Consider the following 15652-nt stretch of genomic DNA (forward strand, 5'->3'; position numbering starts at 1 on the left):
GTCCTAAATGTGTTTTCAAACTGTGGGTCTCCACTTAAAAGTAGGCAAAAAGACCAATTCGATTGGTCAAACATTAAAAAAAAAAATCAGGGTAAGTACTGTTTGGTGAAATTTTTGTTTCAGAATAGATATTAAAATGTAATATGTGAAATGTACAACTAAAAGGTGTCTTACTGCGGCTGGTAATAGAAACATTTTAAAGCATTTAAAGGAGGGCAATGCATCCTCTAAACGTGCCCGCCCTCGGGGGAAATCAATCTCTGAACCTCCCCACTTGAGAGGCCCCTAGAGAAGCGGAAGACGCAAATCTGGGCGCGGTCCTGGGCCCCACCTCTCCTCGCGATTGCGGCGGCCCGCGGGTCTCGGGGGCTGCACCTGGGCCCACGTGGCAACAACTCCCGCCTCCCGCCTCCCGCCTCCCGCCTCCCGGCCTGGGCCCACTGGAAGCTGCGCACCTACTGACGTCATCACAGGGCGCCGCTGCCTCGACCTCCTTCCACTTCGCGGGAGAAGTTGTTGGCGCGAATGGATCCCGAGCCGCGGTAACGGATTCCCCAGCCGGCCGGCCTGCCCGCCCTCGCCTTCATCCTTGGGCTGCAATGGTGAGCCCCCGGGGGAGGTTATGCGGCCAGGGGGCTGGGGAGAGTTTGCAGGCTGGGCGTGGGCCTGGCATTCCTGGCACGGAGGGTCGGGGAGGACCGCGATGCGTGGCTTTGGAGGGGAGCGAAGGCAAGAAAGGGGCCACAAACTGGGCACTGGTCTCACAGCTTTCCTTGCACCGCGGGCTTCAGCTCTCAGCCGCAGCCAGCGCGCAGGGCTCTTGGTGCTGCGCAGCAGTTTTAACTTTTTTCCACTCTTGGGGGAAGGGAGAAAGGAAGGGAGTAATGAAGGTGATTTTGGGGGCTCAGCGGTACAGTTGCTTTTCCTGTTCAGTGTTGCCTCGAACCTCGGTTTGAGTCCTGCCTAAAGCGTTGATTTCAGGCTTTGGGGCTCGAAGGAGAAGAATGTAACAGACTTTCCTTTCTAATGAAAAAGTTGTCTTAGGCCTTCAACTTTCATCATTAACAGCTCAGCGAAATACTCATCACAGAGCCGTTTTGAAATCGATAGCATGGGAAGGATGTTTTATTTTGTTTAGATGAGTTCATAGAGATCAAAGGGATAACATGGTTTACCAGGAAAAAAAAAAACAAAAAACCTGGTAGAAACAGCTGTAATACATTTGACAGCTGTCATCGCTTATCACCTGATGTTAAAAGTAATCTTAAAAAAAAAACCCTCAGTGCATAATTCTGCATAAATCCTTTAAATAGATAGTGAAATAATTATGCAGCCGTCAAAACAGACATTTATACTGGAATGGCAATAGATACAAGTATGTGTTTGAAATATTTTAATTTAAAGGACAATTTATGATGGTCCATTAAGCCAGAATCTACTTAATAATCAGACATAATTTTTTCAGTCATTGTATCTTCATTCAGCTTACTTGTCTGCCACAGTGCCAACATTCTGAGCTGTGTGTGTGGAATTTTATGCCAAATTGGGAAACCTTACAGCCCTTCGTGTTTCTTCTCAGAGAAGGATGAAATGATAATAGCCACCTTGTAACAATTATCTTCTTCAGGTGGATATGCGGGCTGTTTGTTTCACATACCTTTTTTCATTTAAACCTCACAGCAATCCAGTTTTACAGATGGCGAAGGAGGCTTTTAGAGTTTGAACAATTTGTGATATAACTAATAAATGGTTGAGCTAGAATTAGAACCTAGGTTTTTCTGACCACTGCATTATATCACCTCCCTATAATGATCTTAATTGCATTTTGGACTTCAGGCACTATGGTAATTGTGTAAAGTTCATGAGATTTGGAGTCTTGAAGGTGAGAGTGAGGCAGTGTTGGTCTTGCTCTGCCATTTAATGGTTAAGTGGTTTTGATTAAGTAAATATCTTAACTTTAACCTCTTAAATCCTCTGTTTCCTTACCTGTAAAAGGGGGGAAATATAGCTGCCTTAAGTGATTGTCTTGAGGATTAAACAAGATAATAAATGTAAAGCTTCTATTCTGTTGCCTGGCATGTGGTAGGAAATATACAACTACATTACTAATGATCTAATTTTCTCAGGAAGGACCCTATGGAACATTACAAGGAGTTTAAGGGACATCAAAGATGCCTCTGATGTTGTCAGTTATGGTGAACAACAGCTTATTTATTCAACTTTTGATTATTCAGTTACTTTAAATGATTTGTTCTTTTCCCTCTTAGTACTCCTGTTCATAGTGCATATGAAAAATAAAGCCCTTCTCAGAAAAGAAGTGGGGAAAAGGTTCTATAAAGTACATAAGAGTTTTGGATTATATTAGTGTTTAATTTAGTCCTTCTGTCTTGTAGTACAAAAATTAGCAGAATCCTAGACCAGAATTCTGTTCAACCTATGTTTATTGAACACCTATGCACAAGTTATACTGTACAGTAGTTCTTAACTTTTGCTTGGGTCACAGCTTTCTTTGATGTTGTGGTGAATGGTAAGCAAGTTTTCTGCCCACAGAAATACATATGGATACATACACACCACTTTAGGGGATTCACATATCTTCTGAAGCCCTTCTACAGGTGCAGGGTTAGCAGCTCTTGCCCTGGGAGCTGCATCTTTTTCTCAAATCTTTTCCAATTAAAGTTATCAAAGGAATAAAATACTATGTATCCACAAAATGGAATACTATGCAACCATTAAAAAAGAGAAAACTTTATGCCCTGATGTGGAACAGTTGCCAAGATAAGTGAAAAAAGAAGGTGCAGGACAAAATGTAAAGTATGCTACCACTTTATGTAGAAAAGGAGAGAAAAGAAATGCCTGTTTTGCTTGAAGATGTGAAGGATACACAAGGAACTAACTGATAACATTTGTTGCCTCCACAGATGGGAAATGTGTGTCTGAGAGGCACGGTGGGAGGGAGACGTTTTACCCTTTCGAATTTTTGAACCATGTGAATATAATGTCTATTAAAGGAATCGAAATGAAATTAAAATAAACAGAATAAAAAGTAGCCATGTAAATGATTTGAATTGCTATGAGGATTTAATTATTTGCTCAAAATGTGAATAAAACTTGAAAGATGCCGTTTTTAAGAAATCAACATATATAATTCATTGGCTGGCATAGTTATTTATTGAAAATATGCATAAGTTTAAATTAAACATGCATGAGACTTAAGGGAGAGCCTTTTTGAAGAGCTGTCAAACAGAGTCTGACTACATCTAAGCTGCTTCATTGCAGCATTCTGGGGGAGACCTTTCACATTGTAGTTTACTATGCGAATGCTCTCCCGGAGCAGTGTTGTCACCCTTTTATAATGTGTTGGGTTTTTGTTGCTGCGCGTGGGCTTTCTCTAGTTGTGGCGAGCGGGGGCTACTCTTCGTTGCGGTGCACGGGCTTCTCATTGCAGTGGCTTCTTTTGTTGGGGAGCACGGGCTCTAGGCGTGCGGGCTTCAGTAGTTGTGGCACCTGGGCTCAGTAGCTGTGGCTTGTGGGCTCTGGAGTGCTGGCTCAGTAGTTGTGGTGCACGGGCTTAGTTGCTCCGCGGCATGTGGGATCTTCCCGGACCAGGGCTCGAACCCATGTCCCCTGCATTGGCAGGAGGATTCTTAACCACTGCGCCACCAGGGAAGTCCTGGAATTGTTTTCTTAATTTCACTTCTGGATTGTTCATTGCAAAAGTATAGAAATATAATTGGTATATTGATCTTGTGTCATGCAACCTTGGAGAACTCATTTCGTAGTTCTAATAGTTTTTTAGTGAATTCCTTAGGATTTTCTCCATTTAAGATCATTTCATCGTCAAATAAAGATAATTTTTCTTCTTCCTGTCCAATCTAGGTGCCCCTTTTATAATTTATTTTTTGCCACAGTGTTGAATAGGAGTGGCAAGAAGGATCTGTCTTCTTCCTGAACTTAAGGGACTACATTCCAACAACTTACCTGTTGTTTTTAAAGTATAATATAATTTTAACTATTTTAAAATTATTTCATTTCATTTGTCTCTTCTGTGCTGCTATCAATATACAATATTAGATGTATAATTTTGCATTTAAATGGTTTTAAAGATAAAAGATTTTTACATTTGGATAGGTTTTGTGAAGTGTGTTGGTGATAATCAATTTCTGCTTGTGGATTTGGTGGAGGACTTAAAAATATTAATCAGAAATATTTATATTTCTTTACTTTCAAAATAGAGAAGTAAAGCCAAAATGTAATATTTTGGCAGCTACCCCACAGAGCACTGCAGTACTTATTTTGCATAAAATCCTGTACTCGTCAAAGTAAGTGAACGCGGTGGCATGATTTGCTTTCTCTTTGCATTTTTGGTAGGCACATGGAACTTGTTGGTTGGTTGAGCCCATTAGCAGTGGAAAAAAGTTTTTAGAGCTGTTTGGTTATACTTCAAAGTAGATATATATCAGCTTTTGTACTTTGACTTTTTAAAGTTAAAAGGTCATTATGATGGCTTACTTTGTGCAGGTTTAGGAGTATTTGCTGCAAAAAATTTTTTTCATCTCTATTAATAGATTTATAATCAACCAAGTTAGAAAATTCTAAAAACTGCATGATTTTTTTTGAGTACCAGCGAGGTCTGGTACTTTGTCTTGACTTATGCATATTAAAATTGCATTTGGGTTGCCTGATAGGCGATGCTTCTCGTTAATAGTGTTGTAGAATTGTTAGTTACACCTTAGGGTAGGAGAGTGCAATAAATCTCTTTTTTGTTTTTTGCTTACACTTAGGAGCATTTAAATTTCAAAACGTTTACTAGAAAATGCCTTGTCATTCACAGTTTTTTCATCTGTGAATTAAAGTTAAAGAATGTCATAGATTTGTTCTGTGGATTAAATTAATTTTTTTTTTTTTTTTTGCGGTACGCAGGCCTCTCACTGTTGTGGCCCCTCCCGTTGCGGAGCACAGGCTCCGGACGCGCAGGCCCAGCGGCCATGGCTCACGGGCCCAGCCGCTCCACGGCATGTGGGATCTTCCCAGACCGGGGCACGAACCCGTGTCCCCTGCATCGGCAGGCGGACTCTCAACCACTGCGCCACCAGGGAAGCCCCTAAATTAATTTTTTTAAGTGTTTAAATCATTGTCTGGCACAGAGTAAGTCCTATTTAAGGGTTTGTTAAAAAAAAGTAAATAAATGAAGCCCTGAATCAGGGCACTGGCAACAGAAATAGAGGAAAGAAGACAGCAGTATTTGGGAGATTAGGTTGGGTTGGTTGATTAGGTGGAGGGTCAGAATGAGGAGGAAAAACTGCTCATTTTTCTGTTTTTGGTGAATGGTGGTGCTATGCATTGAGGTGGGAAATAAAGAGAGAGAAGCAAGCCTCCAAAATATGGGCTTAGTTTTGGACATTATGAGGTGGAGGCACCTTCGGGGCACTTGGTAGAGGTGGAGATGACAGACTATTGGCTACATGGATATGGAGCTCAGAGGTCTTGAGTCGAGACAAGATTTAGGAGGTAGCAGTGTGTTTTTAAGTACTGACATTGAGATGGATGTGAGTTAGCTTGTGCAGTGTGAATATGTGAATCGGAAGTTTTTAACTTAGGGTTCATGGAGAGCCATTAATAGGCTTCAGGAAAAAGCCCTGAAGAAGAGGAAGTATTATACTAAAAGTGAAAGTGTTTTGCTTTTTGTAGCCACAGTATTGTAATATGACAAGAGAGTACCGTATGATAGAAGTAATAATACACAGTAAGTGTTAATACCCACTTAAAGTTTCTTAAAACAAAGTGCAGTAGGTAAAGTGATGGCAAAAAATTAATCTCAAGTAAAGATTATTATAACACACAATCTTTAAAAACAAATTTACCATGAATTTCATTTTACATAATTAAGAACGTCTCTTTCTGAGCCCAGGTGTGAGGGTCAGTGACCTTAGGAATAACCACTCATGTGTTCAACCGTTATTAATTAAGCATCTGCTTATCTGAGGTGCTGGCCCTGTACTTGAGATACAGAGATGAGTAAGCTAGACAGGCCTGCTGTATGGAACTTACAGCAATGTTTTCAAACTCAGATTACTATGACTATCAAAAATATCTCCTACTAATCATTTTGGGACCCATTTCAGGTGTTGCTTCTTTTGGTCAGCTGTCCCTGAGGCTCTCTGTGTTAGGTGCTCTTACAGTTTTGTGATTTAGCTCTGTCTTAGCACTGTTTTGTATTTAATTCTTTATATACTAATTTGTCTCCCAGGTAGCCTCATGAGGGCCTTTTCCTGTTTGTGTCCTAAGTGCCTGCCTGTAATCACACAAGGATCAAATGTATCTGGAATAATGAGAATGCAAAGGCCATATTGCTGGTTGTGGAGTATGGCTACTTCTGCATAGATCCTTAGAATTACGGTAAAACTATGAGGGGGCAGTCATGGTCAAGTAGAGAACTATGAAAGGGATTTGGAGTCAGAGGACCAGGTTGCATTCTGTTGTGCCATCTCTTCTAATCCCCACAGGAATCCTGTGGGGTAAGTGGCATTATGAGGAAACTAAGGGCCAGAGAAGTAAAGTAATTCATCCCAAGTGTCTGGAAGTAAGTGGCAAAACTGACAAAAAGCTTTTTTTTGTCTGACTTAATTCCACTTACTTACCTATAAAATGGAGATAAGACATTCTATTTGCCTTTATACCTCACAGAATCATCAGAAGCGATAAATCTATGTCCAGTAGCTGTAAGTAAAAATGTGAAAAACTTACTTGTTACTATTAGCTGTGTGTGCTAAAGTGTTTTAATTTTTATGTGATTTTTGCCTAAATCTTTTGTCTTACTTGAACTGAACTGTTCAATTAGTAACTATTAAAAAACAAAGTAAGAAGGGTGAATTACTACTCTCTTTTGGTTCCCGAAATAAAACTATTTCTTTTACCATTTCCTTTAGAAATGAAATTACTAGGACAAAGGGTATGCACATTTAAAATCTTGATATTGTTAGATTGTCTTGGAAAGGTTATGGCAATTTTTACTTTTTTTTTTTTTACTGTAAGAATGACTGAAAGTTTATTTCCATATAGCACTTTTTTTTACATCTTTATTGGATTATAATTGCTTTACAATGGTGTGTTAGTTTCTGCTTTATAACAAAGTGAATCAGTCATACATATACATATGTTCCCATATCTCTTCCCTCTTGCGTCTCCCTCCCTCCCACCCTCCCTATCCCACCCCTCTAAGTGGTCACAAAGCACCGAGCTAATCCCCTGTGCTATGCGGCTGCTTCCCACTAGCTATCTATTTTATGTTTGGTAGTGTATATATGTCCATGCCACTCTCTCGCTTTGTCACAGCTTACCCTTCCCCCTCCCCATATCCTCAAGTCCATTCTCTAGTAGGTCTGTGTCTTTATTCCTGTCTTACCCCTAGGTTCTTCATGACATTTTTTTTCCTTAAATTCCATATATATGTGTTAGCATACGGTATTTGTCTTTCTCTTTCTGACTTACTTCACTCTGTATGACGGACTCTGGGTCCATCCACCTCATTACAAATAGCTCAATTTCGTTTCTTTTTATGGCCGAGTAATATGCCATTGTATATATGTGCCACATCTTTATCCATTCATCCGATGATGGACACTTAGGTTGTTTCCATCTCCTGGCTGTCGTAAATAGAGCTGCGATGAACATTTTGGTACATGACTCTTTTTGAATTATGGTTTTCTCAGGGTATATGCCCAGTAGTGGTATTGCTGGGTCATATGGTAGTTCTATTTGTAGTTTTTTAAGGAACCTCCATACTGTTCTCCATAGTGGCTGTACCAATTCACATTCCCACCAGCAGTGCAAGAGTATTCCCTTTTCTCCACACCCTCTCCAGCATTTATTGTTTCTAGATTTTTTGATGATGGCCGTTCTGACTGGTGTGAGATGATATCTCACTGTAGTTTTGATTTGCATTTCTCTAATGATTAATGATGTTGAGCATTCTTTCATGTGTTTGTTGGCAGTCTGTATATCTTCTGTGGAGAAATGTCTATTTAGGTCTTCTGCCCATTTTTGGATTGGGTTGTTTGTTTTTTTGTTATTGAGGTGCATGAGCTGCTTGTAAATCTTGGAGATTAATCCTTTGTCAGTTGCTTCATTTGCAAATATTTTCTCCCATTCTGAGGGTTGTCTTTTTAAAAAAATTTTTTAATTATTTATTTAAGATGAAAAATATGTCATGGTTGTTTTCATTTTGGTTACCAAGATGGCTAAACATTTCTCTGTAGGATTGTTACTCTGTTTGTATTTTTTGTTAATTATCTATTTACCCTCCCTCCCCCGCATGGATATTTTTTTTTGTTATTATTTTTTTTATTAGTTTCTGCTTTATAACAAAGTGAATCAGTCATACATATACATCTGTTCCCACATCCCTTCCCTCATGCATCTCCCTCCCTCCCACCCTCCCCATCCCATCCCTCCAGGCGGTCACAAAGCACCGAGCTGATCTCCCTGTGCTCTGTGGCTGCTTCCCACTATCTATCTACCTTACGTTTGGTAGTGTATATATGTCCATGCCTCTCTTTCGCTTTGTCACAGCTTACTGTTCCCCCTCCCCATATCCTCAAGTCCATTCTCAAGTAGGTCTGTGTCTTTATTCCTGTTTTACCCCTAGGTTCTTCATGACATTTTTTCCCCCTTAAATTCCATATATATGTGTTAGCATACGGTATTTGTCTTTCTCTTTCTGACTTACTTCACTCTGTATGACAGACTCTAAGTCTATCTACCTCATTACAAATAGCTCAATTTCGTTTCTTTTTATGGCTGAGTAATATTCCATTGTATATATGTGCCACATCTTCTTTATCCATTCATCCGATGATGGACACTTAGGTTGTTTACATCTCCGGGCTATTGTGAATAGAGCTGCAATGAACATTTTGGTACATGACTCTTTTTGAATTATGGTTTTCTCAGGGTATATGCCCAGTAGTGGGATTGCTGTGTCATATGGTAGTTCTATTTGTAGTTTTTTAAGGAACCTCCATACCGTTCTCCATAGTGGCTGTACCAATTCACATTCCCACCAGCAGTGCAAGAGTGTTCCTTTTTTTCCACACCCTCTCCAGCATTTATTGTTTCTAGATTTTTTGATGATGGCCATTCTGACTGGTGTGAGATGATATCTCATTGTAGTTTTGATTTGCATTTCTCTAATGAGTAAAGATGTTGAGCATTCTTTCATGTGTTTGTTGGCAGTCTGTATACCTTCTTTGGAGAAATGCCTATTTAAATCTTCTGCCCATTTTTGGATTGGGTTGTTTGTTTTTTTGCTATTGAGCTGCATGAGCTGTTTATAAATTTTGGAGATTAATCCTTTGTCAGTTGCTTCATTTGCAAATATTTTCTCCCATTCTGAGGGTTGTCTTTTGGTCTTGTTTATGGTTTCCTTTGCTGTGCATAAGCTTTGAAGTTTCATTAGGTCCCATTTGTTTATTTTTGTTTTTATTTCCATTTCTGTAGGAGCTGAGTCAAAAAGGATCTTGCTGTGATTTACGTCATAGAGTGTTCTGCCTATGTTTTCCTCTAAGAGTTTGATAGTTTCTGGCCTTACATTTAGGTCTTTAATCCATTTTGAGCTTATTTTTGTGTATGGTGTTAGGGAGTGATCTTATCTCATACTTTTACATGTCCGTGTCCAGGTTTCCCAGCACCACTTATTGAAGAGGCTGTCCTTTCTCCACTGTACATTCCTGCCTCCTTTATCAAAGATAAGGTGACCATATGTGCATGGGTTTATCTCTGGGCTTTCTATCCTGTTCCATTGATCTATCTTTCTGTTTTTGTGCCAGTACCATACTGTCTTGATTACTGTAGCTTTGTAGTATAGTCTGAAGTCAGGGAGCCTGATTCCTCCAGCTCCGTTTTTCGTTCTCAAGATTGCTTTGGCTATTCGGGGTCTTTTGTGTTTCCATACAAATTGTGAAATTTTTTGTTCTAGTTCTGTGAAAACTGCCAGTGGTAGTTTGATAGGGACTGCATTGAATCTGTAGATTGCTTTGGGTAGTAGAGTCATTTTCACAATGTTGATTCTTCCAATCCAAGAACATGGTACATCTCTCCATCTATTTGTATCATCTTTAACTTCTTTCATCAGTGTCTTATAATTTTCTGCATACAGGTCTTTTGTCTCCTTAGGTAGGTTTATTCCTAGATACTTTATTCTTTTTGTTGCAGTGGTATATGGGAGTGTTTTCTTGATTTCACTTTCAGATTTTTCATCATTAGTGTATAGGAATGCCAGAGATTTCTGTGCATTAATTTTGTATCCTGCTACTTTACCAAATTCATTGATTAGCTCTAGTAGTTTTCTGGTAGCATCTTTAGGATTCTCTATGTATAGTATTATGTCATCTGCAAACAGTGACAGCTTTACTTCTTTTCTAATTTGGATTCCTTTTATTTCCTTTTCTTCTCTGATTGCTGTGGCTAAAACTTCCAAAACTATGTTGAATAAGAGTGGTGAGAGTGGGCAGCCTTGTCTTGTTCCTGATCTTAGTGGACATGGTTTCAGTTTTTCACCATTGAGGATGATGTTGGCTGTGGGTTTGTCATATATGGCCTTTATTATGTTGAGGAAAGTTCCCTCTATGCCTACTTTCTGCAGGTTTTTTTTTTTATCATAAATGGGTGTTGAATTTTGTCAAAAGCTTCCTCTGCATCTATTGAGATGATCATATCGTTTTTCTCCTTCAATTTGCTAATATGGTTTATCACGTTGATTGATTTGCGTATATTGAAGAATCCTTGCATTCCTGGAATAAACCCCACTTGATCATGGTGTATGATTCTTTTAATGTGCTGTTGGATTCTGTTTGCTAGTATTTTGTTGAGGATTTTTGCATCTATGTTCATCAGTGATATTGGCCTGTAGTTTCCTTTCTTTGTGACATCCTTGTCTGGTTTTGGTGTCAGGATGATGGTGGCCTCGTAGAATGAGTTTGGGAGTGTTCCTCCCTCTGCTATATTTTGGAAGAGTTTGAGAAGGATAGGTGTTAGCTCTTCTGTAAATGTTTGATAGAATTCACCTGTGAAGCCATCTGGTCCTGGGCTTTTGTTTGTTGGAAGATTTTTTATCACAGTTTCAATTTCAGTGCTTGTGATTGGTCTGTTCATATTTTCTATTTCTTCCTGATTCAGTCTTGGCAGGTTGTGCATTTCTAGGAATTTGTCCATTTCTTCCAGGTTGTCCATTTTATTGGCATAGAGTTGCTTGTAGTAATCTCTCATGATCTTTTGTATTTCTGCAGTGTCAGTTGTTACTTCTCCTTTTTCATTTTTAATTCTATTGATTTGGGTCTTCTCCCGTTTTTTCTTGATGAGTCTGGCTAATGGTTTATCAATTTTGTTTATCTTCTCAAAGAACCAGCTTTTAGTTTTATTGATCTTTGCTATCATTTCCTTCATTTCTTTTTCATTTTTTTCTGATCTGATCTTTATAATTTCTTTCCTTCTGCTAACTTTGGGGTTTTTTGGTTCTTCTTTCTCTAATTGCTTTAGGTGCAAGGTTAGGTTGTTTATTCGAGATGTTTTCTGTTTCTTAAGGTGGGATTGTATTGCTATAAACTTCCCCCTTAGGACTGCTTTTGCTGCATCCCATAGGTTTTGGGTCGTCATGTCTCTATTGTCATTTGTTTCTAGGTATTTTTTGATTTCCTCTTTGATTTCTTCAGTGACCACTTCATTATTAAGTGGTGTATTGTTTAGCCTCCATGTGTTTGTATTTTTTACAGATCTTTTCCTGTAATTGATATCTGGTCTCATAGCATTGTGGTCGGAAATGATACTTGATACAATTTCAGTTTTCTTAAATTTACCAAGGCTTGATATGTGACCCAGGATATGTTCTGTCCTGGAGAATGTTCCATGAGCACTTGAGAAAAATGTGTATTCTGTTGTTTTTGGATGGAATGTCCTATAAATATTAATTAAGTCCATCTTGTTTAATGTATCATTTAAAACTTGTGTTTCCTTATTTATTTTCATTTTGGGTGATCTGTCCATTGGTGAAAGTGGGGTGTTAAAGTCCCCTACTATGAATGTGTTACTGTCGATTTCCCCTTTTATGGCTGTTAGCATTTGCCTTATGTATTGAGGTGCTCCTATGTTGGGTGCATAAATATTTACAATTGTTATATCTTCTTGGATCGATCCCTTGATCATTATGTGGTGTCCTTCTTTGTCTCTTCTAATAGTCTTTATTTTAAAGTCTATTTTGTCTGATATGAGAATTGCTACTCCAGCTTTCTTTTGGTTTCCATTTGCATGGACTATCTTTTTCCATCCCCTTACTTTCAGTCTGTATGTGTCTCTAGGTCTGAAGTGGGTCTCTTGTAGACAGCATATATATGGGTCTTGTTTTTGTATGCATTCAGCCAGTCTGTGTCTTTTGTTGGGAGCATTTAATACATTCACATTTAAGGTAATTATTGATATGTATGTTCCTATTCCCATTTTCTTAATTGTTTTGGGTTTCTTATTACAGGTTTTTTCCTTCTGTTGTGTTTCTTGCCTAGAGAAGATCCTTTAGCATTTGTTGTAAAGCTGGTTTGGTGGTGCTGAACTGTCTCAGCTTTTGCTTGTCTGTAAAGGTTTTAATTTCTCCATCAAATCTGAATGAGATCCTTGCTGGGTAGAGTAATCTTGGTTGCAGGTTTTTCTCCTTCATCACTTTAAATATGTCCTGCCACTCCCTTCTGGCTTGCAGAGTTTCTGCTGAAAGATCAGCTGTTAACCTGATGGGGATTCCCTTGTGTGTTATTTGTTGTTTTTCCCTTGCTGCTTTTGATATGTTTTCTTTGTAATTAATTTTTGACAGTTTGATTAATATGTGTCTTGGTGTATTTCTCCTTGGATTTATCATGTATGGGACTCTCTGTGCCTCCTGGACTTGATTAACTATTTCCTTTCCCATATTAGGGAAGTTTTCAACTATAATCTCTTCAAATATTTTCTCAGTCCCTTTCTTTTTCTCTTCTTCTTCTGGAACCCCTATAATTCGAATGTTGGTGCATTTAATGTTGTCCCAGAGGTCTCTGAGACTGTCCTCAGTTCTTTTCATTCTTTTTTCTTTATTCTGCTCTGCAGTAGTTATTTCCACTATTTTATCTTCCACCTCACTTATCCATTCTTCTGCCTCAGTTACTCTGCTATTGATCCCATCTAGAGTATTTTTAACTTCATTTATTGTGTTGTTCATCATTGCTTGTTTCATCTTTAGTTCTTCTAGGTCCTTGTTAAATGTTTCTTGCATTTTGTCTATTCTATTTCCAAGATTTTGGATCATCTTTACTATCATTATTCTGAATTCTTTTTCAGGTAGACTGCCTATTACCTCTTCATTTGTTAGGTCTGGTGGGCTTTTATCTTGCTCCTTCATCTGCTGTGTGTTTTTCTGTCTTCTCATTTTGCTTATCTGACTGTGTTTGGGGTCTCCTTTTTGCAGGCTGCAGGTTCGTAGTTCCCGTTGTTTTTGGTGTCTGTCCCCAGTGGCTAAGGTTGTTTCAGTGGGTTGTGTAGGCTTCCTGGTGGAGGGGACTAGTGCCTGTGTTCTGATGGATGAGGCTGGATTTTGTCTTTCTGGTGGGCAGGTCCATGTCTGGTGGTGTGTTTTGGGGTGTCTATGGCCTTATTTTGATTTTAGGCAGCGTCTCTGCTAATGGGTGGGGTTGTGTTCCTGTCTTGCTAGTTGTTTGGCATAGGGTGTCCAGCACTGTAGCTTGCTGGTCGTTGAGTGAAGCTGGGTGTTGGTGTTGAGATGGAGATCTCTGGGAGATTTTCGCCGTTTGATATTACGTGGAGCTGGGACCTCTCTTGTGGATCAGTGTCCTGAAGTTGGCTCTCCCACCTCCGAGGCACAGCACTGACTCCTGGCTGCAGCACCAAGAGCCTTTCATCCACACGGCTCAGATTAAAAAGGAGAAAAAGTAGAAAGAAAGAGAGAGAGAGAGAGAGAGAGAGAGAAAGAGAGAAAGAAAGGAAGGAGGGAGGGAGGGAGGAAGGAGGAAGGAAGGGGGAAGAAAGAAAGAAAGAAAGAAGATAAAATAAAATGAAGTTATTAAAATAAAAAATAATTATTAAGAAAAAAAAATTTTTAAGTAAAAACAAACAAACCGGACGGATAGAACCCTAGGACAAATGGTGAAAGCAAAGCTATACAGACGAAATCTCACACAGAAGCATACACATACACACTCACAAAAAGAGGAAAAGGGGAAAAAATCATAAATCTTGCTCTCAAAGTCCACGTCCTCAATTTGGGATGATTCGTTGTCTATTCAGGTATTCCACAGATGCAGGGTACATCAAGTTGATTGTGGAGATTTAATCCGCTGCTCCTGATGCTGCTGGAAGAGATTTCCCTTTCTCTCCTCTGTTCGCACTGCTCCTGGGGCTCCGCTTTGCATTTGGCCCCGCCTCTGCGTGTAGGTCGCTGGAGGGTGTCTGTTCTTCGCTCAGACAGGACGGGGTTAAAGGAGCCGCTGATACGGGGACTCTGGCTCACTCAGGCTGGGGCGAGGGAGGGGTACGGAGTGCGGGGCAAGCCTGCGGCGGCAGAGGCCGGCGTGTCGTTGCACCAGCCTGAGGCGCGTTCTCCCGGAGAAGTTGTCCCTGGATCCCGGGACCCTGGCAGTGGCGGGCTGCACAGGCTCCCGGGAGGGGAGGTGTGGATAGTGACCTGTGCTCGCACAGAGGCTTCTTGGCGGCGACAGCAGCAGCCTTAGCATCTCTTGCCTGTCTCTGGGGTCTGCGCTGTCAGCCGCGGCTCGCGCCCGTCTCTGGAGCTCCTTTAAGCAGTGCTCTGAATCCCCTGTCCTCGCGCACCCTGAAACAGTGGTTTCTTGCCTCTTCGGCAGGTCCAGACTTTTTCCCGGACTCCCTCCCGGCTAGCCGTGTCGCACTAGCCCCCTTCAGGCTGTGTTCACGCTGCCAGTCCTCTCCCTGCGCTCCGACGGAAGCCGGAGCCTCAGCTCCCAGCCCCGCCCGCCCCGGCGGGTGAGCAGAGAAGCCTCTCGGGCTGGTCGGCACCGATCCTCTGTGCGGGAATCTCCCCGCTTTGCCCTCCGCAACCCTGTGGCTGCGCTCTCCTCCGCAGCTCCGAAGCTCCCCACCTCCGCCACCCTCAGTCTCCGCCCGCGAAGGAACGGGCTTCTGGTGTGTGGAGACCTTTCCTCCTTCACGGCTCCCTCCCACTGGTGCAGGTCCCGTCCCTCTTCTTTTGTCTCTATTTATACTTTTTTCTTTTGGCCTACCCAGGTACGTGGGGAGTTTCTTGCCTTTTGGGAGGTCTGAGGTCTTCTGCCAGCGTTCAGTAGGTGTTCTGTAGGAGTTGTTCCACGTGTAGATGTATTTCTGATGTATCTGTGGGGAGGAGGGTGATCGCCACGTCTTACTCTTCTGCCATCTTCCCCCTCTCCCCCCCCCCATTTTTACTTTTATTAGCAGTGTAGTATGTGAGCATGTTTCCCCACAACTTTGACATATCTGGGCATTATCAGTCTTTTAACGCTTAGGGAAATATAATCAAGTTCTAATTTATCTGTTTATTATTTGTGAAGTTGAGCATCTTTTGTTATGTTTGTTATTTGCATTTCTTTATAATTTGTCTACTGGTAGG

General features: G+C 40.7%; 1 protein-coding gene across 16 annotated transcripts in view; it reads left to right on the forward strand.

Moving 5' to 3' along the window:
* Positions 1-369: 369 nt before the first annotated feature.
* The window catches only part of RFC1 (replication factor C subunit 1), a 79672-nt gene continuing 64389 nt past the window's right edge, over positions 370-15652 (forward strand). For all 16 annotated transcript variants that reach the window (XM_081250440.1, XM_081250449.1, XM_081250451.1 and 13 more), the window contains exon 1: positions 370-602. In XM_081250440.1, coding sequence (XP_081106566.1) covers positions 600-602 — 3 coding nt within the window. In that variant the 5' untranslated portion in view covers positions 370-599. The remainder of the gene's footprint in view (positions 603-15652) is intronic.

Source organism: Mesoplodon bidens (genome assembly GCF_964165515.1).
Source record: "Mesoplodon bidens genome assembly, chromosome: 1".
NCBI lineage: Eukaryota > Metazoa > Chordata > Mammalia > Artiodactyla > Ziphiidae > Mesoplodon > Mesoplodon bidens.